We start from the raw sequence: 25,338 nt of genomic DNA on the forward strand, positions 1-25,338 counted from the left end.
TTTCGTTGCCTTTACCGAACACTAGGCCGAAGAGCGGTGCGGTGTGCTCATGCGTGGTCTTACTACACCGACCCGTAGCTCTCGAAGCCAATTCGAGCAGAGTTTGCCCTCGCTCGAGTGATCGGGCCCTGTGGTCACTGATAGTGAGAGCACGCAGCATAGTCGCAAGGGACCGTTTCTCTCAGGGACGTGTCACCATGAATCTTTTTGCCACGGAGATGTTCTTGCGAGACCCTTTGTGTTGTACCTTCACCTGTCGCGTTACTTTGCAAGTGTCACTACTTTGTCAGTGGCAAAACTTTGCCAATGTCACTATTTTACCAGTGTTGAAGCCTTGCAAGTATCACTATTTGCTGCTGTATCTACTTTGCCATTGTCAATATTTTTCCAGTGGCACAACTTTTTTGTAGCAATACTTGTATTTTTGTGTCACACATCCGTAACAGCAGCAAAAGTCATAGTGCTGTCCTGGCTCTGCAGCTAAGCCGTTCGTGACAATGACAACAATCACAAAGCCATGCTAAGCTTGGCTTTGTCATTGTTGCCTTCAAACATACTGCACACATATCCACTGGGTTGCTGAAAATGTTCCAACCCTCTGTACTAATGGTTGGCCATACACTGTGGGAATTGTAGCAGCATTGCAGCAGGTATGGAGGTGGCATGCACTTTTGATGTCTGTATTTAAAATGAGAAAAGTTGAAGTGGCTAAGGATGTGGTGTGTGGGATCGAAGGAGAACGGCACAAACATCACTAAGGAATCGAAAGAGAGAAATATAAATCACGAATTGGACGCAAAGAAGTGAGATTATATTTTGAAGCAAAGTTAAAGAGTCTAGTGGCTTTGGTCATGTCATGCAACGTGGGCAACAGATCTCAAGCATTAGAATGGAATAAAGTTGTCATGGAAACTTGAATGCAGTAAGAGGTAGCAGATGATAAGATGCATGATGACATGAAGAAATTTTGCTGGCTTGATATCAAGTGGGCTGAACCAGAACAGGAGCGATTGTAGATTGCAGACAAGAGTAATCACTACCACTGTGCAAGAATACTTTAGCTGAGCGTACGCCGAGACAATCCGCTGACCGATAATGTTGTGCATCGCTAGGAACCTGGAAGATGGAACTACAAACTTTGCCCCGACTTCCCCTCCCCCCTTCACAGTGTAGGAAAGCCCGGTGATCTAGGAAAGTAGTGGAGCTCATTTATCGTCCCCACAACACCCTCACCGCATCGACAACCTCCTCTCTTATCACCCCCTCTTTCGCGGCGCCGCTCTATGCGTGTCACGTGGTTGATATCGCACGACTGCCCGGTTTTCTCAGATTCTGAAATCGTCGCACACATGCCGGATGTGCGTTGCGGAATTTGCCAGCAGCTCACCACGGTCCTCAGTCCGGCGAGCCATCTATCGGCACTCTGCAAACGAGAACATAATCGGTCCTTCCCCGCCAAGCGCTCGCTTCGCGTCGTTTGCTCACCTGAAGTATTCTTGCACCGTGGTCACTACTTCAGTGGACCTAATGGGGTTTGTGGTAGTTACCATGATGACTAGCAATTTTCAGAGAAATGATTTAACTGTTTGGACTATGCACACGGGTAAGCATGAAAAAGTCGAAGATTGAGGAAGCAAATAAAGGGAGCAATTACAGGTGCCAAAAGCTTCTTATGAAGAATGCAATGCAATGAGTTAATTGTGAAAATAGCACTGATATTATTCTAGACAACAAGCCATTGACCCTCTCGTCGCTTCAGCTCCCCTGTCATTACTGCTCTGTTACAGCTTGGGGACGTGGAAACTGCACAAAGCCATTTTCACAAAGCAGAGGTCCTGTACCACAGCATGGCACTGGAGGGAAGGCTCGAAATTCTTATCAACAAGTGAGTCTTCAGGGTCCCAGATATCACTACTAACACATGCTGATTGGCTGACTGAGGAAAGGCGAGCAATTAATCACTTGTCATCCATGCCCTCCAATCAGCAGATCACTGTTTACTGACAGGTTTCGTACACTAATTGCAAATTGCAGCATGATATTGCAGTCACAGTCACTGGAGCTGGCTTAAGCAAGACATGAACAAGCTCATAAGCTCAGTTGGCATTATTCTGAGACACTATACTTGCACTTTTTTGAATACATTATTCTAGACAACTTTTGAGGAGCTTTCTATGGATGTTACTTACCACAATGTAGCAAATAAATACTAGCATTGAATGTGGGGTGGGTAAGGGCAGTCTGTACGTAACACATTCCATTTTGATTTGTTTGTGCGCAGAGGCACAATGGCCTTGGCTATGAACAGCTATGCAGAGGCTTATCGCTACTATGAGGAGGCCAGCAAGCTGCAGCCAAAGAATCCACTGGTGAGTTTTTACAGCTCTGCAGGTTTTATGCAGCTTGTTTAAGAATTTATCACCATCATTTATGGAATGCTGTCTGTTCATCAAGGCTGTCAGATTCTTCTTTGTTATTAGCCAAAATTTTGCATTAGCAGAGTATGGAACAATACTGTTCATTGAGTGTGTTATACTGTGTTTTTCGTTTTGGCTTTGCTAAAAGTCTACTGGGTTCTTCTAGGTTTTGTTCAGTGATTAATGAATCTAAGCACAACGCAACCTCCACTAACAATATAGGGAATAGACCAGATGTGGTGCTACAAAGCAAAGTGATAATAAAACATTTTCTGAGAAAAAGCTTACATATGCTATGGGCTTTCTACGTCACACTGCACAGAAATTGTCTCAACTGCTGTTGCTGTGCCTGCATTTGAATGGTCAGCTTTTCACCATGTTATATGATATTAGATGTCTTTCAAAGCATGGTTTGCATAACACGTTTCTTGTGCCTGCTGTTTACAAAGAGAATGGCCTTCAAGATTACCTTTCATTACTCCAAAGGAGCCATCAAAGAGGGGCATAATAGAGGCTCATAAACCTGTAGTCCTGCTGTTAACACAGAGGGAACGACCAGGGTGTAAACCAAATGCTGCATGCACAACTTGTTAACTTCAGTACAGCGTCTATTAAAGTATGTATTGTTAAGATTATTGACCCTTGCCTTCATAAATGTTTGTCTTCCCTGCACAGCTTGTGCGCCTCCTGAAATCCCACCTCACTGCATGACATGCATTACAGGCAGAGTTTTCTCAATGGTGGGCACTGGTGGGAATGCTGCCGGCCATGGGTTTTGGCAGGAAATAATCAATAGCAACTGTGCGCTTACACCAACAGGACATGCTTCCCAACACTTGATTATGAAAACGGTGGGGCAGCTACGTTTTATTAGTGCAAAGACTGTGAACACAGCATAGCTGGTAGCCTTTTTCTTTCTCTCATCCTTTCCATTTCTCGCCCCATGCTATACTGTGGTGTACATGGCTATATACTAGGTTTTCCCCTCTCCCCTCCTTGTTTCTCTCTTTACCATCACTTGCCCCGCCGTGGTGGTCTAGTGGCTAAGGTACTCGGCTGCTGACCCACAGGTCGCGGGTTCGAATCCCGGCTGCGGCGGCTGCATTTCTGATGGAGGCGGAAATGGTGTCGGCCTGTGTGCTCAGTTTTGGGTGCACGTTAAAGAATCCCAGGTGGTCAAAATTTCTGGAGCCCTCCACTACGGCGTCTCTCATATATGGTGGTTTTGGGACGTTAAACCCCACATATCAATCATCTTCACCATCACTTCCTTGTTCCACCCCCCCCTGCTATACTGTATAGCGCTTTACTATGTCTCTCTCTCTCTCTTTCATTCCTCTCATCTTTCTTTATTATTCTCTCGCCCATAGCGATGCTATCATGTGGTTTCAATAAACGTTTGTTCTGCTACCATGCCTGAATAGTCGAGCGGACACGACGCTTGCCTTCGGATCGTGGGTATTCAAGTTTTAACCTCGCCTCTGCAAAAAAAATGTGTTATTTTTTATTTTTTATTTCTTCATCTTTGTGGCTCCTTGTCTCGGCACCTGCTGCAATCATTAGTGGGTCTCATCCTGTGGCACATACCCGTTTCGGATGATAGGCACTGTGCACGAATTGCGTAGGAATGGCAGCTTAAACAGCTGTGGTGTCAGGGGAGCCACTGCTCTTCAAGATTTTTGTTTCTTCATTGATTTCGATGAAGCTTTATGTATGTTTGTGTTCTGATTTCAAATATGCAATTCTTCTTGTGTAAGGTGTAGTATATAAAATACATATAAGATACAGAACATTTCATGAGCCTTTTGGGGAGCAAGTGTTTTTCGAAATAGAGAGCTACAATGTAAATACGTATATCACAATAATCCAAAATCAGAGCTCATTGCAGTGCAACAAAAATGGATGTTTTAAATGCATTAGAAGAAAAGTTATGGTGTGGTGAACATTTGTGAGTGAGTCAATTTCAAGCAAGGATTTCACTGGAAAATGTTCCGCATACCATAAATTTTCTTCTAATCGATTTGAAACACCCAATGATGAAACAACTTTATTATACCCGGCGACAACTTTCTGTGGCAGCACGGCCAAGGCCACGTGGGCGGAGCCTATGCACATGTGCTACTGCGCCAAGTAGTTCGACCGCTTCGACGGGTGTTTCGGTTTCGATTTCACCAGCGCAGTCCGCTTCAGCGCATTCCCACAACGGTGCCATGTGAAAATGCGGTGAATTACGATCTGCGCGCAAGCACCATCGAGCTTAATCACGCGTGAATGGCGTTCATCGAAGGCATATACACATGTATATCTATCTAATTTGCAAGAGTGATATAACTGTTCATAAAATTTATTTTATTTGCAGCAGTATTTGAAAAAAAATTTATGGATTCGGCAATAAGTACTCAATTTGATGTTCATCTCGTCCGCAAAAGACGCAGGCTGTGTCTAAACGCGGCGCGACGACTTGTAATGCGATCTTTTAGTGCGAAAGAACATAGCAAAGCGTAAAGCCCTCTACGAGAACAGACTCTATTTGTAACGAATGTCGGCGCACTTTTATTGTGGGAAAAACATTAAAGGGACCGATAAGCTCAGGATAGGGTGGATTGCAAATCGTTGGGAGAGGCCTTCGTCCTGCAGTGGACTTAAACAGGCTGATGATGATGATGAAGCAATTTTTAAGGTGCCCGTTTTCTTTATTTCAATGGAAATATTTGTGACAGTGCCCAATCATGCAATGGAAACGGGGAAAACGCCGTGGAACATTTTTTATGAGAATTTTTTATGAGGTTAAAAGCAGGTATTCGGTTGGTATTCGGTATATTCTGGCCAGTTGTCGGTCCCTTTAAAACGACATGTGCACAGGTACAGAACACAATATTATGGTTTACATTCACTGTGTTTACATTCACGACTGTGGTTGCATTCATGCGAGGTATTCCAGTTCGCTCATATTACTGTCACTACCGTCACTCTCGGTGCTGGACTCTGACCCGAGTGGAATTATAAGCTGGTCGAGCTTTGAGTCGATGAGGCCGTCACGTTGCCACAAGTCCTCTTCGATTTTTTTCACATGAGCACATGCCTGGAGCCAGTTGTCTGGTGTTACGCGATCGATGCTTTCACGCACCAGTTTTTCAACGCCGGCAAGGGTGAATGTTGCCCCGCCGCGGTGGTCTAGTGGCTAAGGTACTCGGCTGCTGACCCGCAGGGCGCGGGTTCGAATCCCGGCTGCGGCGGCTGCATTTCCGATGGAGGCGGAAATGTTGTAGGCCCGTGTGCTCAGATTTGGGTGCACGTTAAAGAACCCCAGGTGGTCTAAATTTCCGGAGCCCTCCACTACGGCGTCTCTCATAATCATATAGTGGTTTTGGGACGTTAAACCACACATATCAATCAATCAATCAAGGGTGAATGTTGTGTTGTTAGCTGCGACGTAACCTTTCACCTGGCTCCATATCAGTTCGATCGGGTTAAATTCGCAATGATACGGAGGAAGCCTCACGACGTTGTGACCGGCAGCCTTCGCCAAAACATCCACGCGATAGGCGGAAAACATCTTCTTGTGGTCGTTCACCAAATCCAACAGCTCAGCTTTCAATTGGTCTTGTGAAAACGCGATGTTCTTTTCTGTCAGCCACGACTGAATGTCAGCCTTTCGAGATGACGATGTTGGAACTCTCTCGAGGCGGACGCTGTGGTACGGTGCGTTGTCCATTACAATGACACTGCACGGCTTGATATTGGGCAAAAGTTGTTCACCGAACCACTTCTCAAAGCGCGGCCCGTCCATTTTGGTGTGGTAGTCCCCAGATCGTTTTGCAGCTCGGAAGAGAAGGCATGCAGAATTCAGAAACCCGTCCTCACTGCCGGCGTGCAAAAGGATGAGCCTGCCACCTTTGCCGCTTGGTGCGCGAAGCCCTGTGGTCAGGCCTTGCCGAAAGGCCTCCTCTCGTGTCGTGACGTTCGCGTCTTCCCATACTTTATCCTTTGTGTGTCCGGCGTTGACCCAGGTTTCGTCAAGGTAGTATATGGGTCTGGAAGAATAAACAACAAAAATTAAGCATGTCATCTGCAGCGAAGCGCGGCGAATGCAGCGAAACTCGGCTCGTGTTACAATTATTAAAAATTGCTCGCGTTTTGGCTCGCGTTTGCTCGCGTTTCGCTGCAGGAAACGCGAGTCGCATCTTTGGGAACTCGAGAGCAATTTTTAATAATATTGTGACGTGATTTACTGACGCGTGGACCCAGGTTGCTGGGTGAATGATACATTCAATTATTCATGTAATGGTTACACAACTCATCATGCACGTACCGTTTTTGAGCGCGAAGTTGTCGGATGGTACGCAGGTACTGCCGTCGCCACGTGATGATGTCGTCTCTTTCCAAAAGCTCACAGTTTCTCTTCCGTTTGCGAAAGGAAAAGCCGATATCGTTAAGCAGCCTTTGCATCGTTCGCACGCTCATTTTAGGCATGTTCATGTCACTGTCACTGGTTACATCTTGAGCCAGTTTTGCAGCTGTTGGGAGTTCATTCCTCAGAAAGTATTGATGCACTTTTCTTCGTAGAGCTGCGAGGGAGAAGCTGTCGTGAAGCTCCAGTCTTGTCTTCCCGGTTTTCTCACGGTCATCCATGGCGGGGAGGCACAGGCGCTTGCGCTTCGGTGACTTCAGGGTTCCACTGTTAACGTCGAGCTTAATCCGGAAGACACTGCGCTCACCAACACCAGTAAGCTCACTGACTTTCCGACATGCGGCTCTCACAGACAGCTGCGGGTCGCTTTTCCTTACTTGCGCGTAAACGTTGTACGCCACCTTCTTGGCCTGTACGGACAGCTTTTGATTTGACAACGCCTGGTACGGCTGCGCAGCTGGTGGACTCGTGGCAAGCGGCGGTGTTTCCTCCGTAAGCGACGTTGACGAGCTGTAACCGGTGGACGCCATCTTTGACAGTGAGGAATGCGGTGAGGTAAAAAGGCGACGGAAGCCAAAAAACCCCAAAAAAACCTGAGAGAGCGTGAAACAAAATTTTTTCTACTGCGCAACGTTTTTATTCACTAATTAAAAAATAAATCCGTGAAAAATGTAAGTGACGAATGGTAAAATCTTAGTTACCCAGAACAGTATACAAACGTTTTCGTTGAGGGACTACATGCTGTGACGCAGTAAGACAAGCGTGCTTCGGCTCCGTAGCTTTGGCTGTGCTGCCACAGAAAGTTGTCGCGGGGTATAGGTCCGCAGTAGATGCGAGTGCCTCCGGCTTCGCGTGTGCGGGCTGTGCTGTGATGTGGCTGCCGCGCTCTCATGCGCAGCGCCCACATCGCAGTTTTGCGTGGTCACGTGGCCAGCCGTGATTTCCCTGCCCCCGAAACTGCTCCAAAACCATAACTGGGACTGGGCGTTCTAAAAACGTCTAAATAAGTAACCGTCGCACACTCGCGCAACCGAGGTTTCCAGTCGTGATAAGTTGGTCATAAGCTCTCTATTACAACAACAACAAAAAAAGCAAGGTGCTACGTTTTTATAACAGCGTTATGATTGTGGGAATATTGACTTTTAGGTTCAAAGCGAATAGCGTATTTGATTGAATAATTTCGAACCGATTTCGAATGGTATGTATGACATGTAATAAAAAAAAGGAATATTTATTATGCCCTAACTAACCTGCACTATATTTCTTTCGAATTGAAATAGGTGCTCTCTGCAAATGCCATTTTTTTTTTTTTTCATCAAAAGAAGTCCAAACAACCTTCAGTAGTAGTTTCAGTAAAATGCGAGTGATAACCTGTAAGATACTTATCGTTTTAAAACTTATTCTACTTGGAGCATATAAGCCGTCATAACAAGCTTAATTAAGTGAATTGATTTGAGCGTAACATGTTCTTTTTAAGGGGCCCTGCAACACTTTTTCAAATAGCCATGGAGCCAGTAAACATGCTAGTTGCCTCACAAAGTTATCGCCGCAAAGTTTCAAGTATTATTCCAGTATGAGCGGAGTTCTAAAAATTTGTCGCATGCTGCAATTGCATTCTCTCTTTTCGACCCAACGAAATAGCTGGAAGTTAAGCAGGGAGAAATGGCACGGCGAAATAAAATACGTCACACGCACCTCGTGACCTTGAGCACCTTTTTCTTTTTTTCTTCGAATACGCGACTCTTCAGTGCATGACGATAGTTATAGCGCGAGAACAAAACGCGCTATAACTATCGTCATGCCATACCAACTAGCCCAAGCTGCCACACTTCTTCAGTGCAATCGCGCACGTACCCTTGGACAAGTGGCAGCCTCAGTAACGACGAGCACGCCATGCTCAAATCAGCCAATGGCTGTGACCAGAGCTGTATATTCCTTCCTGGCTGTGACAAGTAATTTTTGAGCTTGTAGTGTCATTTGCCGAGGGAAGAAAGCAATTTCTAGATTTGAAAATTTATTGTGAATTACAGGCTGCGTGCTGCACTATAATATTTGCCTCGCATATTCTCGGTAGCCTCGACTACCAATCGGCAGCGTTTTCTGATCACGTTGAATAAGTCTTGCAGAGCACCTTTAAATTTAAAAAGGGGCTTCGTGGCAAAGCGAATGTCTTTTGTATACGTGCTTTCACAGCTTAGCACTTTTACATTGCAGTGAAACCACCTTTACAGGTGGTGACATGCGGACTAATATACACTTTTTCGTTCATTGCAAATACTTCGAACATATTCTATCATTTAAATTCAAATCGAAGCGAATTCGAATACTCAACTATTTGTTTGAATATTCGCATTCGAATATTCGCACAAGCCTAAACAGCATTACTCACTCTGCGAGCAGTGTTCGACATGGACCTCCCTACCCTTCATCGTCATGCAGTTCATCAACAACATGGCGGTCTGCCTCCTCTACCTGGGCCGCCTGAGCGAGTCCGTCCACCTGCTCGAGTCGACCATGCAGGGCGACCCTGCTCTCTGCTTGCACGAGGGCTACCTCTTCAACGTCTGCACCCTCTACGAGCTGCAGTCCTCCGAGGCAGCCGCCAAGAAGCGCAGCATGTTGAGACTCGTTGCAAAACACGCGGGTGACGGCTTCAACGTGGCCTCACTCAAGCTCCAGCCAGCCAAGACGTGACGCTGACTGGGAAGCACGCTGTTGTAGAGAGCTGCGCCACGCATCGGGCAACACAGCGACAACGCTCTGCCGTAAGTGGAGCTGTCGTTCGAAGCGTACGCGTCGATGAACTTTCCGAGTCTCTCACGAACTTTCATTACGTGCTATCGTCCCCCTGGTAAGTGTGGTTGATGGCGCATATTCAGATGAGCAAAAACGTTGCTTGTATGGCTGATACAATGAGTCAGCTAGTTTCAAGTAGGGATACCAATTCAACTGTTGCGATACATGTCAAGAAAGGAAAATCGCTGGCATCTTAGGAACCAAAAGTAAATAAGCATAAAGATGTAAAAAAAAGGGGGAGGCAGTAGCTGTCGAAAATGTGCCGACACTACATTCACATTGTGTATTGCACTTGTACATTCATCTTGCCCAGATGGCCAAACCTATACGTTTTTTAAGGTGCATGAAGACAGCATACTGTCTTTAAACATTTTTTTAATTTATATACTTGCATCACTTACTGCACTGTTTGAATATCAATCTTGTCATGACGTTCTGCTTTGTCAAAGAGCCAAAATCAAAGGGCATATCGATTTATCCCAAATTCGTGCTGTGGATAAGCAGCTATGTCCTCTCGTCAACAGTAACAGTCGTGCATACCGATGCTGATGAATATTGCCTGGCTGTCCAGCGCATAGCTTGGTTGACAGCAAATGCCGATGTGAAACCTCATTGTAGGTTCATATTTGGCGCAGATCTGCATCAGGCTGCTCTCCACAGCTCAAGGTGTATGTTTTGATCGAGTTGCTGGGGCTTTAGAAAAGCACAGCAGATAGTATGTAGTAATTGTTGCCAAAGTCATAGCTCGCATCCGAAGCAAAATCTGACGAGGACTTGCCACTTTACAAAATTGTCAAGTCGTCACTTTGGTAAATTCAGCCTAACTGAAGCTTATCAAACCCCATCACCTTTCACTTTGCCACTGTGCGAAGATAGGTTCAAAAAGCTGTTTCAGTGCACACATATGAGCTAAATTTAGGATCCTTAATCAAGATGATTGTTATTAACTACAGTCGGGATGTATGCATGTTAGCATTTAATGTGTTATATTCTACGAGACAAAACTCGTCTAAATACATTCACGATATGGATTCCTGCTGGTAAATTTTCTTTTGAATTCAAAATTTTGTCCTATACTCTTGTTTTATTATACTGTCAAAATAGCTCTATTCTACGTTTTAAATGCATCGCAAGCACATCAGTGCAGTTTTCATGTTTGGTTTGTTTGTTTGCTTGATTCTGTATGGTACTCCACATACTACATAGAGTATGTGCCACAAGACAACAGAATCTGCAAGAAGTCATCGTTTTTTGATGGCCAAGAAGATAACATTATACTATAGTCAGCTGTCTTGTAAATTTTTTTCATAATCTACCTAGACCTGCAGAATATTATTTTTCTGCTTTAAAAGAGCATATATTAAACTATTGATGTCAGTATTTACTAGCAACATCTATATTATGTGTTCAACATCTGCATTATGCAAGTTACTAGCCTAGAACATGATGTAATCATTAACAATATACAATGGTTGGAAACGTTTAGCCTGGCAGAGAGTAGGAACTATACCAAAATTGTTTGTACGAAAAAATCTTTTTTTTTTTTTCGAGAACTGAGTGTCTGTGAAAAGTGTTTAGTAAGGAAAGTGATGGGGGGAGGGGGGGGAGGTGATAATCTGATTATTGCTGTTTTAAGCTTTAAGGTATCACAACCTCAGGAGCTGCTGCAATCATTGCCTTACTTTGGACATGTGGCACGGTACATATGTGTCAATATGAAATGCAGAAAAAGGGTACTAGTTCATGGAGGACGGGTTGCTAAAATGTTGCTGAAATTGAAATAAATAAGAATTTTCGTTCAGAACTGTTCCTTCACTACATTCCAGTTTCGTACTCATGAATTGAAACAGAATTGATTTCTCTTGTGTGGCTAACGGTGTGCTCCAAAAACATTTTAGGTTTCCTTGAATTTTAACATTTCACCCGAGGACAAAGCTGCTAAATTCTATCACTATTGCCCCTGTTGAGTGATAGCATTAAAAGGGCATGGATATTTTCGTTATTTAAAGACGATAGTCTTTCTTGTGATTCTTGCATACAAATATTTTGGGCTGTCTGTCTGTCGCACGATTCAGCCACCAGGCAAATGTTTAAGCACTTGTTGGTGACTGTGGTGGCTGTGTTCATACTTGTGAACGTTGTCAATCAAAAAGCAAATATTATGCATTTCTGCAGTACAACATCAATGTGTAAGTACTAGGTGGTGTGTTCCTTTACTACAAAACACGCAGATATGTAATTCTAAAATCTGTAGTGTTTATTATGATGCCCTGAAAATTCCATGCTATGCACAAAAAAGGGCTCTGCCAATTATATAATGCTGCCACAGGGCAGTGGCCCTGGGTTCTGCACAAGCTCGGGTTTCCCATGGCAATGCCAGATGGCATCCATATCTTACACTGCGACTCCTCTATTTTATTAATGCCAGAGATGCGGCCGATTCAACATAGAGTAGGCACTGTCTGAGGCAAGCATCTCTCATAATCATATGGTGGTTTTGGGACGTTAAGCACCACATATCAATCAACTGTCTGAGGCAAGGTAAAGCATAAATGGCCGCTTGGCTTTTCGATGACATTTGCAGTGAAGCCCACAGATATGCGGTCAATTTTTTTATAGTTGTTTTCTTGTTGTTACATAGTTCATTTCATTTTAGTTTTCTTATGTATTTGTGTTTTCATTCACATCAGCGTTAAAGAACATCTAAATTAATGTGCAATACACTGGATTTCTGGCTTTTGCTGAAGTTTGGAACACCGTGATTCAGCTGAGAATGCATGCAAGGTTAAGTGAGTATCGTGTAATTTTCATGTGTTGAAATAGTTATGCATTTACCATTTTTCATCAACGTAAGTGTGCAACATATGTCGCACTTTGTAGCATGTTTTCTGCTCATGCTGCATGCTTTTGCAAATGATAGTCATTTTGAGGTGAACAAGCAGCTTGACAGAGCAGCAGAGGCTACAAGAATGTTTTGAAGACACCTTTACGACATTGGTCACAGCTATCAACCAACTAATCAGTGAGAATCTGTAATAGCTAGCTATCAAGGCATCTATTTCAAGGACTACCTCTACATCTTTTATCACTGTTCCTTTACATAAGACTGCAGTTGTGTTTACTTAAGACTTTTACAGCAACCAACTAGCAAGGTATAATGCGTAATAACTAACTGCCCTCAAACCTCAATATAACGAATCCAGGCATACTGAAGTATTGGTTGTAACAAAATAAATGAAGAATAGTCTTGCTATAAATATAAGATTAGAAATATATCATTATAACGAATTTTTGGATATAACAAACTTATTTTTGTGTAAATCTTTATAAAAAGGTTTGAGTGTATCAGGCATCTAACTATTCTATACATTTGTCATGCTTTTATGACATAATGATGCCCTCTATCTTACATAACCTAAGTGGTTCTCGAATGGGGGTTCACGAAGCCATTTCTATGATTTGCAAAATCCTCACCCGCATTTTTCTTTAACCGTGACTGTACCACGTATTGATGAACTGTCCAAAATGAAGTGATGTGGCATGTTTGTTTGATGTGTTTGGTAGCAATACAAGGGACCTGTTTTAGTTTACCTACGTACCACCTTCTTTCCCCTCCGCTGCAAGGGAGGGAGGGGGGTACACAAGGGGTCCCGACACTTCCATGGCTGAGAACCACTGACCTAGGTGATTTTGGACCGTTGACAGCTCGGTATTGCTTCTGTTGCTCATTGTCGCACTGCCATTATCTGCATTGGCGTTCATCTGTAATGAGATTTACTCTTGGCCACATACAAGACATCGTTAGCATGACTTTGTTATATGCGATAATTTGTCACGAAGGTATATTCATAACACTATTCCAAGACTATTCTTCATTCACTTTCTTATAGCTGATATTTCGTAATGTCCCATTTTGTTATATCAAGGCTTCAGCATACACTGTTTGATGAAGTTGTTTTTTAGTCGGAAACTGTTTAATGCCCCAGATGCTTTTGCATAAAAATGTGCATTGAAGTGCTTGAGAATATCAAAAAGTCACTTTACAAAAGGCCGTCTGCCACGGGTAAAAAAATAGTTTATTACTAAACAATAAAAATATTATTGAAAACCTCCTTCAGGTGATCTATAAAATACTTAGCAGACAGAAAAAATGACTTTTCGAAGACCATTATGGCTTGCTCCAAAAAAACGCTGCTCAACACACAAAAAAGCGGGACCTGTTCCAGGCTATGTATAGAGGAGCACAGGAAATGCATAAAACAGTACTTTTTGCCTTTGTACGCATGCAGTACGTGCGAAATGGCGGGAATGATTGAAGCAACAACCAAGAAAAGCTTTACATTAGGACAACAAAGCAAAACGATGAGACTTTCATGAAAAGTGGTTGTGGAGTGCCAACAATCAATAACGTATGATCCATCTGTAATGAGAATGATTTAGTTTGTAATCTGGATTAATTTATTACAGATTTATTCTGTATTGAAAATCAGCAAGAAAAATAATGCATTGCTCTTTTTTTTTAATTACCATGCATTGATTACCATGGTGAGTGTAAACTTGATGTTGCGACTGGCTCCAGGAGATCGCTCCACAATTAGCACCGTTGTCACTTCACAACATTGTAGTTTTTGTAGGAAATGACATCAACGTGCTATACAACCCCTCTTTTGTTTCTCGCAGCGCAACCACCACAAAATTAAGCACTGCACTTGCTTCTTTAGTAAACAGAAACAATAACAAAAAAGCATCACTGACATCAAATGCTGATGTTTTGAAAATAATTTGGCAAGAATGATTCCTTGGTTAATCCTGCAGTTCTTATCAATGGCGACCATGAATATGCAAAGCAAAAAAATATAAAAAAATAGTATTGAAGCGATGCTCCATCACTTGCCATCACAACTGATATAACTAACGGCGAATGTTAGTTGCATCGCTAACCCTGTGGTCTTTGGCACAGTTGGAGAGACTAGACGGGCAACTTGATCTGATCCGACTACGTGCAGGAAATCGGGAAGTCGTTTGGGCTCGGTGTCCAGAACAAAAAGCATCAACAATAACAAACAATAGAGAAAACTTCTAAGTTCCATGCAACATGGTCTGACCAGAGCAGACAGCGACACAACCAGAAAAGAACAATTCTCTTTTTCTGGAGATGCGACTAGCATTCTTTTGGTTTTCTTTTTTTTTTCTTGTGACCTTTGTAAAGGTCTGTCAACGAAAGATCACGGCACAACCCTGACTATGTTGAAGATCCCGACTGAGAACAACGAGAAAAAAAGTTATAAACTGAGAAGAAACAACAAAAAATGTAAATGGTCAAGCACATAGCACATGCACTACCATTCATCCGCCAACTAGTTTGTCGTTTCTAGAAAGCCATTTGGGTTCTTCTTCTGCCAGTTCCACATATCCTTGCCTGGAAATAAAATGCAACATATTGGTCATACGACAATGGTTTATTTCACATATCTTTAATAATAAAAGAATTCTGCAGAAAAACTGATGGCCGTGGTTACCTAAAAGTAATGGCGAGATGGTGTGCTTTAAATCCTAGTATTTATTTCTTGATAAATTTTAGTAACTTTGCCTAGCTTATAAATATTTGCATGCTAATTTCAAATACCGTAATTACTCGAATCTAACGTGCACCTTTTTTCCGGTTAAGCGAGTCCATAAATCGCATGCGCGTTAAAATCGAGTGCGAAAAAAAAAATAATACGGTCGTTCCATTGCCATTGGCATTTCCGAAACGGCCGCCCCCTACGTGCATCAGCATGGCGCGTCGGCCATTTCTGCCTATGTGTTTCCCATGTGTGCTGAGGAGTGTCATCTTGTAGTGCATTCGCATCGACGGCATGGAAGGGCCGACTCCAAAAACTCGACGAGTGCACCACGATGCCGCTTTTAAAAGAAAAGTCATCGCGTGTGCCGAAACAGATGGAAATCGGACCGCATCACGGTCGTTCGGAGTTCCCGAAACGTGCGTGCGGGACTGGCGGAAACAAAAGCAGAAGATTGTTGACAGCAAAGATTCACGCAAAGGCTTCAGTGGACCACAGCAGGGTCGGTTTCTGCAAATTGAAGAGCTGCTCGCCGAGTATGTGCTTGAGCAGCGACCGGCACAGCAGCCCGTGACGACGGATCTGCTTTAAGTGCGGGCTATGCAATTAGCCTTAGAAAAAGGGCTAGCCAGTTCAAAGAGAGCAGGTGCTGACTAACTAACTTTATGAAGAGGAAAGGCTTTTCCCTTTGCGAAAAGTTTTGCGGAGGAATACGATGAAAAGCTTCACAGTTTTCAGAGGTTCGTCCTAAACTTGCGGCACAACAACGGCTACCTTCTTGGGCAAATCGAGAATGCCGATCAGACGCCTCTTGTACTTCGACATGCCTGGCACCACAACAGTCGTGAAGAAGGGGGCGAAGCAAGTTCGCATGCTGACATCGGGCCACGGTAAAGCAAGAGTGACGGCAATGCTCCGTTGCACATCAGATAGGCACATGCTTCCCCCGTACCTCATATTTAAACGGAAGATGCTCCCGAAAGGAGTCGTTTTCCCGAGTAGTGTGATCGTGGGGGCCAACGAGAAAAATGGGTGCGCGTTCGTCGTGAAAACCGAATGTGCGTTACAATCAAGGGCGCGGTAGAATCGAGTAAATACGGTATGCCTCTTTTTTTTTTGCACAATATATAGTTTTGAAAGTATTGAACACTTGATGTACATTTCTGAGAGTGATATTTACCCTAAACTGAAAAATGAATTTATGAAGTAAACCAACACATCAAAATAATGTGAAATACATGCAAGGAAACTACAATGCATGTCCTAAACCGATTTGAAGGTAAGTTATGGTGATGTTGAATACCTTGGAAGCAAAGCCCCAGCTTGACATAAGCTCACTTGTACTTACATCAGTTATCTCTGCTAGCAATGAACACTACCCATCAAGATAGTGCAAATGGAGTTTTGGAATAGGACACTCCTCCATTTAATCACAATACATAGCATTTTAACAGCTCAGATGTTTAAGCTGAAGGTTAGGCTATGGAGAGTGAACAAAACACTATCATGATCATTATCTTTGGCTTCTACCTTTTACCATGTTGCTTGGCCAGCACATGCTGTGTTCATCCTCTTAAAATCATAATTAAATATTTGCTATTTACAATCATGTTAATTAAGCATTAAAGGACCCTTAACTTCAAAATTGAAACCTTGAGATGTTTGCATTTGATATTCCTGTATATGTGGGCAGCTTTGTGAAATTGTTAGTGGCAAACATTATCCAGGCTGCCAGCTCCTCACATTGGCACTAGTGGGATGTAGAGAAGGCCCTTTGCGACATTCCGCAAGAAAGGTGAATGTTGTCGACGTTGCGGACGATTCTCAGGGTGCACAAGATACCATGACTGGTGCCAGATGAGGGCTATTGTTCCTAGTCCCTCTCCATGTTGTCAGGCTCTTCTGTAAACTGTTTTGGCTGCTTAATACAGGAACACCTTAGTTTTTTTTTCTGAAAAGACAAGCTTTCATTTACTACTGCATGTGGGGCCCCAAATTTGAGAACTGCTGTTAGCGTCACTAAAGATTAAGTGCGTGTAGTCTTAGGCGGTCTTCCACTGGGGTGTGATAAATTCTCACAGTTTTAGACGCTTGTTCTGAAGTGATGCTAAATTGGTCACAATTGGCAATGCTAGCATTACTTAAACAATATGTTAGAGCACTTACGATTCAACTTCAGCATCACCAGACCCAAGGCTACAAATTACAGTAAAAAAAAGTCACAAGCATAAATTTTGCAGTCAGTGCTACTTTAAGGCATTGCTAATTAAAATGAATTAATAATTTACTTCACATAGCCATGAAGACACGTCAAGCAATACAGTTCTAGATTCTACATAGCCAAGTCTTGCAATGCCTATTCAAACTCATCAGTGACTCAGTCGAGCTTTTAGAAGCCAACAGAAGCTCGGTTGACAAGCTCTGCAGTAGTCCAGCCCTGCACCAGTAGTGCAAGGCTGGACATTTTTTTTGTGTCCTAGATAACAACTGTTATGTTTGAGATAATTATGATCCCAAGACAACAGCGGTGCAACTCACACATGTCGTAGAGAGACTTCTCGGCTTTCCAGCCGAGCTCCTTTTCGGCTAGGTTGGGAATCGCGTACAGCTCGTCAACGTCGCCCTGCCTTCGATCGACTATCTTGTATGGAATCTTCATGCCAGACGCCTTCTCAAACGCTGCTATCACCTCTAGCACAGAAGAACCCTGGCCCGTGCCCAAGTTGAAGGGCTGCAAACAGACGGGGTTCAAAAAGCAAGAAAACAGTTGAGCACTTGAGCAAACCAGGGAGATAACAGCTTTCTGGAATTTGACATCCTGTGGCATCTCAAGGAGAGTAGTGGCAAAGGTTAGTGGTCAGTAAGAGTGAGTTCCCTGGTGCGTCCCATTAAGAGTGTTACTTGGGACTGGTTTCATTCAGCTACCGTGCGAATTATGAGTAATATATGCAGTTGCACAGCATTTGTACTTGACTTAATTCAGACTGTTAAGCATAGTCTCTTTAAATTGACAGGCAAAGCATAAGAGAAACTTTTTTTGTGGAAAAGGCCACCAGTTTCTGTGCACAAGTGTAATTATTGCAAACTGTTGTATTTACCGTGCATTGTGTAATGTGCGGAAAGTTATAACTTTGCAGCTCGCACAAACAAGCACCAAAACTGCCTCCTGCAATTTTTGCCGGGAACTGTCTTGTAAGCACTTTTTGTTTGACACATTTAGCGAATGATCTCAATGAAACATGGATTGCTTGCATTCTAGCATTCTCATAAAGAATCATTCTACACATTCAGTATGGCCCTCTGTTAAAGAGAACACCTAGTCAGTAATACAGTTACTGTAACCTGAAAATTTCTTTGCATTTTTTAATGCAATGGTTCATTTAAGCATCTCTACGATTTGTTGCGATTCATTCCGAAAAGAAGGAGTCACATTAACGAACCTTGCATCCCTGGATCTTTCCAGCCATCACCTTGTCGAGGGTTGCCACATGACCTTTCGCAAGGTCGACCACATGGACATAGTCCCGGACCCCTGCATTGCAGCGAAAGCATCCTCACTTTCCTGCAAAACTTTCTTTAACAGGTTTTACACGTTCGGGCCACCTACATCTACATGTATTTGCAGTATTATTGGCAACGCAGGCCTTTTAAAATTACAGAAAAAGTGGCTGCTATGAAAAGCTCTGGCTATGGTTAGTGAGACATATATTGTGCTGCTAATGTTGTTTCGACTGTTGTACAAGACTCGTGCACAGCCATCATAGTGTGTTGCTTCCTTATAATGGCATTTCATTCGTCATAAATGTATCGGCTACAGATGTACATACTTATTGCTTGGTGATATCGACGAGAATTTTAAAATTTACTTTGTCGAATTTGTTGTTGTTATATGTATCCCAGTTTGACTGTACAGCTCGCATTTTATCATTCGTGTATCCTCTTTCGCCATCTGCAGGTGTAATGAGCGAAATATTTTTTTCTGGCATCATGCACTGTGTGACGTCCTCCATTCGTGAGAGAGCACTTAACAAGTGTGTGCAAATGAATCTAAATGACAACTGCACCTCGCTCGCCATTTCTTGCCAAGCGTGACGGTGCACCTTTTCATTTCATATGATGCCTTGTGGCTAGGAGCTCTCGTGCCACCAAAAACAAAAACATCACACTAATCTGCGTCTTTTTGCAGCATAAGACGTAATGCTACCAGACATAAGCATATGACGCAAACTGGGCCGATTCAGTGCAGCTGGTACAGATAGTTTTCGCCAACATCACTGTTGTTGCCATGTTCCGAGTACTACTAGAATGTTCAGAAAAAAAGGAATCTAGACAGCACAAGAGGTTGATCATGCGGTGAATCTTTGAGCAATGATACATCGAAAAAATTCGCTGTGGCTCAACTCAGTTATGACTGGATGTGCATAGCGAAAAGTGTGGTTAATCTTATGGTTTAGTTTGGTTCTCTGTACGGTTAGGCTTCTCGGGCGTGCGGCTCATTCTTATTCCCATCTCTTCGGCTCGCTGCCTTTTCTTGGTTTTGACGACGAAACCTGGTTTCTTTCCATCTTTCCAACTCACTTTCCATATCTACCCACGAATCCCACCAAGCTGCCCCTTCTCAATAACACGATGCAATGCCAGTTTCTTCTCTGTTGTTCCACAACAATTTCCCTGGCTTCTGCTCTGCTGTCACGCCAAATGGTTCGGTAAGTGGCATAGCCAGTTATGGCGGGTGCTAGGCAATGACTCAACTCGTGGTGTGGCCCTTGGCCACAGTGAAGTGGCGAGAATATGGCCAACGAATATGGCCGGTGTAGCTTTTGCTACAAAAAGCTGGAGCCAGCCCTAGTCCTCAACTTTCGTGTCTGGTAGTGGCACCCACACGTTGGTGTTCGTGTGTCCTCTCGTATTCCTTGGGTTGAGTTGTTTATTTCATGTGGTGCCGCAGCTGATATCAGAGGCCACGTACAAAGAAGATCTGGTCAACCAGGTGCCACATTGATCCCAAGTAAATCTTCTGCTGTTTCGATAACCTCGTCCAATTCATTTTTATTAATTATTCTTCAACTTTATCGGTTCTTATGTAAATTAATGCTCTGACATCATCTGTCCAATACAACTCTCAGCTTGAACCAGAACCATCAATTTTGAGCCAGTTTCGTTTCTTTAATGCTATTTCCGGATATTTAAAAAACTGGAAGTAAGCACTCGACCAGAAGTGCTGAGAAAAGAAACAAGTGTCGCTTATTTCTTGTGCCAGTAAATATGGTCACCATCAAGAAGGAAAGCAAAGCGTATTTTATAGTATAGTTTACTGACGTTATCAGTGCTGCCATATTTGGATACACGACTAGGTACTGCAGCCATGTCTGGGTACTAGCACAATGAGAAGCCTCATTCTCAATTTCATGAGAGAACTAACACTGAGCTCACCTGTGCCATCGCGGGTTTTGAAGTCGTTGCCGAAGACTGAAAGCTCCGAACGACGGCCGATGGCCACTTGTGAAACGTAAGGCATGAGGTTGTTGGGTATGCCCTGGGGGTCCTCACCAATGTAGCCAGATTCGTGGGCACCCACTGGGTTGAAGTATCTGAGCAGCACTATCGACCAGCCCTGGGATGTAAACAGGTACAGAGAGTAGGTCGCAGCAAACATGGCCGTTACTGGGGGGAAGTTGGGGGGGTTCTGACCTTCTTCCATCTACCTGCCTTCACATCGACCACCAGTTGCCTTTTTACTACCAAGGATGAGGCAAAAAGAAAAAGAGATGCAGTTCATAAAACCTTATTTCCAGTGGTTCCCGAGGCACTAAAGCAAAAGAGGACGTTGCAACAAAAGTTTAATTTTCAAGGGTAAGAAAAGGTCTCCACAAACGAGGACTTGTGTTGCGAATATGGCACGAACACTGCTGGTAAATGTGATGGCTGGCTTTCAGGGCTTGAATATTTTTAAAATGATTCATCGAGACCTTACTTTACTTCATATAAAAAAAAATGTTAAGCGTAAGCACCACGTCTTGAGTGATATAGCGTTCACAGTTTTTGTTTTCTTTGCACACCAGCCACTAATGTCTTCCGGTGCCTACTCTTGGAGTATAGAAGAAGGACATTCTGGGCGACGAAGGTGCATGTTTTCTATCACAATCAGTTTTCTGGTGTGTAATTTCCCTAAGCCGTGTCCACGAAGACAGATGCAGGAATTGAAGAGGTTAACACAAAACTCTCAAGCTGCACTTAAAAATTAAACCAGTCACAGACCTGTGCAGGGATGCTCACCTCCTCGGAGGCACTGAGATCCTTGAGCATTTCCTCAATGAAGTACTTTGTGCGCCCGTAAGGGTTGGTGCAGGACTGACCCGTCGGGTGGTCCTCGTCGATGGGCAGGTACTTGGGCACGCCGTACACTGTGCACGAGCTGGAAAATATGATCTTCTTCACGCCGTGGCTTCTCATCACCTGCGTTTCAGGCATGCAATAAGTCCAGGTAGCCGGAACTTTGGTGAGTCACGAGCGACACCTAAGCGAGAGATGCGTTACAATATTGTGTGCCAAGACATGCATATCAGACATACTGACACTAGCATACTGTGTCGTGAGAATGGACGCTTAATGACTTTGGGGGGATGGCTTGGTTTAGGTGCAACGGCATTCTAAATATCTGTAAAGACTGCGCACTTAATTTCTTTGAAGTGACTGATGACATGTATGTTCCGGCAAACATTTTTCGTAATGCCAAACGTTGTAATCAAACATTCAAACTAAAAGAACAAGGGAAATCAATTAACAAAGAACAACATGAAGCCAGTTTCGACTCTCGAGGGCTACTGTATACTTAATTATTAAGTAATGGCTAAGTGATACAGAATCCTACTGAGACTCCCAGATAAAAACATGTGCAACATGGGTGTGAACAAGACAATGTACATACAACAATGACCTACATATGTGTGCATAACATGATGCGCCTCAAAATACGGTATGTAGTACATGGGAGATGTATTCTACGACAAATGTGATTTCCTGCTTTGCTATAGCATGTCGCTCCTAATTCAACAAATCACTGTTCACGTTGCAAAAACTGTTTCCAATTTGAAGCTGGGTAGCGCTAAGTTATGAATTTCGAGGGTAACTCAATTTTCTTGGTGAGCAGTTACGGCAGCCAATCGGCATTCTCAGTATCAGTTGAAAAGGCCCATTTATTCGTGGGGTTTTTGTAATGTACATCCACTCGTACGTCAAATGTTTAAAGTAAAATTTTTGCACAAAAAGCCATTTAATGTCTGCTCTATTCAAAACAAGGGCATCACTGTCGTCCCATATTTTACTTTGTTAGTCAACACTCTGTATCGGATGATGTGGCTGTTATACTAATCTGGCTCGCTCCTGCTTATTACCTGCCTTGTATATCAGTGCTAAAAAAAAAAAGACCTAAGTGCATGACATCGAATGCAGCTGCAGCAACTCACGCAACATGTGTCAGGCACAAGCATATAAGGACTGCAACCAGCTGCTCATGTTCCGTTCGCATCTCAAACAAAAGGGAGGCAGGCACTACTTTGCGAACTTATGCACGTACCAACGTGTTTGGAGCGTACACCACTTACATCGAGCAGGTTCACGGTTCCGCCTAGGTTCGTACGATAGTAGTCCAGCGGAATCTGCCATGACTCGCCAACCGCCTTGAGCGCCGCAAAATGGATCACGCAGTCGAAGTGATGCTGCATGGTGAAGTAAAAAAAAAAAGTTTCGCTACAGTCAAGTGGATTATCACACTAACATTTTCATGAATTGCACGAATGTGAATGTTACTTTATGTAGTGGAAAAGCATTAATTTTGTTTGTGTGGGGCTTTTGTAAAATCAGAAATCTTCACTATGGTGGCTACATTTTTTTTTCTCACTTTACAGCTAGATGCCAAATATATTGAACCCTTGATCAACCTAAGTAGCGTAGGCTTCGATATGATGCACTGATGAGAATAGTAACTGGACAATGTAATTATATTGACACTTTGCAAGCCCCGATGCTTACAAGATTTTGCAAGATATTTATTCATTTATCACATTTGATGCACAAAACATAATTTTCCCCATTGCCTGTTGGTTGTGGTACTGCCATACTTGCAACATACTCCTGTTCTTTGAGACAGGGTGTGAACTTAAACAGAAACTTCTCTGACCCACAGGTCGCGGGATCAAATCCCTGCTGTGGTGGCTGCATGGAGGCAGGAATGTTGTAGGCCCGTGTGCTCAGATTTGGGTGCACGTTAAAGAACCCAAGGTGTTCGAAATTTTCGGAGCCCTCCACTACGGCGTCTCTCATAACCATATGGTGGTTTTGGGACGCTGAACCCCACGTATCAATCAATCAACTTCTCTGACGACTTCGCAGCCTTGAGAAAGAATTGTCTTTTTGTCGAAATGTCAGCTGTAGCTCACACCCTTTATGAATTTCATATCACAAAAACACATCTTGCCCTTCTTGCCTGTCTTTTGCATTGTGACAGCTTTTGGCATATGAACTTTTAACATTAGAAGCTGACACCATATAAATCTTGAATTCCGCACATTTCTGTCGTGGTAGATTCAGTGAAAGGTTCTATGTGAACATTATGCAGACATTAATACAGTGCATTTCTCTATTGTTTTCTTTGATGCACACTTGCCTTCTTAAAGATTTCGTCTATGGAGGTCTGGTCTTTCAGGTCTGCTTTGTAAAACGTCACCGCCTTTCCGGTCAGCTCCTGAACCCTCCGCAAACTCTCAGGCATTTTACCTTCCTTATCTGCGAAAAAAAAAACAAAAAAGCTTGCACATATCACTCTGTTAGTCGCAGCTCTGTTTAGACGACATGACCTTTCCATTAGACAAAGGCTTTACTACACACTTTTTTTTCCTTGTGACGACTGAGGTACAATCATGTGACGGATACGTTATCGTACCTTTGAGAATTTACTAATGTCTTTATTCAAAGCCTCAGTATCTCAGAGTGATATAAGGTCTCGCAGGGTAATTGTTAGCTTGAACACTTTCACAACACTTTTTAATCAATCGAAGATAAAAATGGAATTGATTGCTGCCATGCACACTTTCATATGTGCGATAAACACAAAATTCTAACGGTCACGTGATCACGTTTGAGTGCGTACAAAGAATAGCTAAGTTCGAACCGCCTGCGTGTCGTCTGCTCTAAGCAGCCACGCATGCGCAGTGACCCGCGCATATAAAATCAGCCGACGTACGCGCTCTACATGTTGGCAGCTGCAAACAAGTAAACCTGACAACACAGCGACAGCACAACTGCTGCTACGCTACGCAGCTTTAGTGGCTGTCACAAAAAAAAAAAAAGTTATTGCGTTAAGCAACCCGTACGTACCCGGATGAGCGTTGTGGTAATTGTCCATGACGACGACATCGTAGCCGGCGTTGAGCAACTCTAGGACGGTGTGGCTACCGACGTACCCGGCACCTCCGGTCACGAAGATGTTGCCCTTGGAGGTCATTGCGGGAGCGTTCCGTCACACACGATGACACCTATCAAAAGAAACGACCTTTGATCGAGGGCTCGCTGCTGTCGAGCGGAATACGTGATGAAGCGCGCGCTCTTTGCAGCGCGTTTAACGATGGAGAACCTCTCAAGAAAAATTAGCAATATCCTCTTCCGCCGGGAGTCAATTATCGGCGCTCACGAGGTTGGCGCGAGTAATCTGATCGACTCGATACAGCCACGAAACTTGATAACGCCCCGCACACCTACAACACTGTGGTTTCATTCATTCGACGGCTAATCGTGCGAGTAAAGAGAACGTTGTGCAGCCTATTTGGAGTTAAGTATACGAGCATCAAAATGTTAGCCACAGAAACAAGTGGAATGCGCGGAATCTAATACTGACGTTGACGTGGAACAGCCGGAGATGCGGACGTCGACTGCCTTAGCGGCACAGGTACGTAAACCCGTGTTTCGGTTTCTAAGCAGCACTGCAACGCCCCCACGCAGTTTTCTAGTGCGTAAACATAGCGGTTATGACGTACACGTACAAAAAACAGTCTTTAATATTTATATTTATAAACGATCCAGTTGCCGCGGTTGCGATAAGCTTGATTCAATTGTAGAATAAAAGCAAAGGGTTTTGCTAAAAAGAAATATGCTA

General features: G+C 43.5%; 2 protein-coding genes across 3 annotated transcripts in view; one reads left to right on the top strand and one right to left on the bottom strand.

Moving 5' to 3' along the window:
- Nucleotides 1-9,908, top strand: part of LOC119163744 (trafficking protein particle complex subunit 12) — a 32,322-nt gene extending 22,414 nt beyond the window's left edge. Inside the window, exons 12-15 of one of the 2 annotated variants that reach the window (XR_012886071.1) lie at nucleotides 1,788-1,885; nucleotides 2,282-2,369; nucleotides 6,984-7,143; nucleotides 9,268-9,397. Coding sequence is in view for 1 of the 2 variants with exons in the window: in XM_037415810.2 (XP_037271707.2) it covers nucleotides 1,788-1,885; nucleotides 2,282-2,369; nucleotides 9,268-9,522 (441 nt within the window). In the remaining variant the exon portion in view is untranslated. Of the gene's footprint in view, nucleotides 1-1,787; nucleotides 1,886-2,281; nucleotides 2,370-6,983; nucleotides 7,144-9,267 lie in introns of both variants that reach the window. The other variant, XM_037415810.2, reaches the window with a different exon arrangement.
- Nucleotides 9,909-14,791: 4,883 nt separating this feature from the next.
- On the bottom strand, nucleotides 14,792-25,176 carry Gale (UDP-galactose 4'-epimerase). The gene is made up of 9 exons (XM_037415813.2): nucleotides 25,081-25,176; nucleotides 24,564-24,721; nucleotides 23,854-23,972; nucleotides 22,793-22,906; nucleotides 21,465-21,644; nucleotides 20,622-20,802; nucleotides 18,629-18,720; nucleotides 17,727-17,919; nucleotides 14,792-15,043 (listed from the first exon to the last, which is right to left on the bottom strand). The coding sequence occupies exons 2-9, from the start codon at nucleotides 24,688-24,690 to the stop codon at nucleotides 14,982-14,984; spliced, it is 1,068 nt and encodes a 355-aa protein (XP_037271710.2). The 5' UTR covers nucleotides 24,691-24,721; nucleotides 25,081-25,176; the 3' UTR covers nucleotides 14,792-14,981.
- Between the last annotated feature and the right edge of the window lie 162 nt (nucleotides 25,177-25,338).

The sequence above is a fragment of the Rhipicephalus microplus genome, chromosome 9 (genome assembly GCF_043290135.1).
Source record: "Rhipicephalus microplus isolate Deutch F79 chromosome 9, USDA_Rmic, whole genome shotgun sequence".
Classification (NCBI taxonomy): domain Eukaryota; kingdom Metazoa; phylum Arthropoda; class Arachnida; order Ixodida; family Ixodidae; genus Rhipicephalus; species Rhipicephalus microplus.

Coding starts and splice junctions, on each gene's coding strand:
- Gale (XM_037415813.2), bottom strand. CDS start 24,690: ATGACCTCCAAGGGCAACATCTTCGTGACCGGAGGTGCCGGGTACGTC. Junction 20,803..21,464: donor ATCTCAGTGCCTCCGAGGAG/GTGAGCATCCCT, acceptor TTTACATCCCAG/GGCTGGTCGATAGTGCTGCT. Junction 18,721..20,621: donor CAAAACCCGCGATGGCACAG/GTGAGCTCAGTG, acceptor GCTGCAATGCAG/GGGTCCGGGACTATGTCCAT.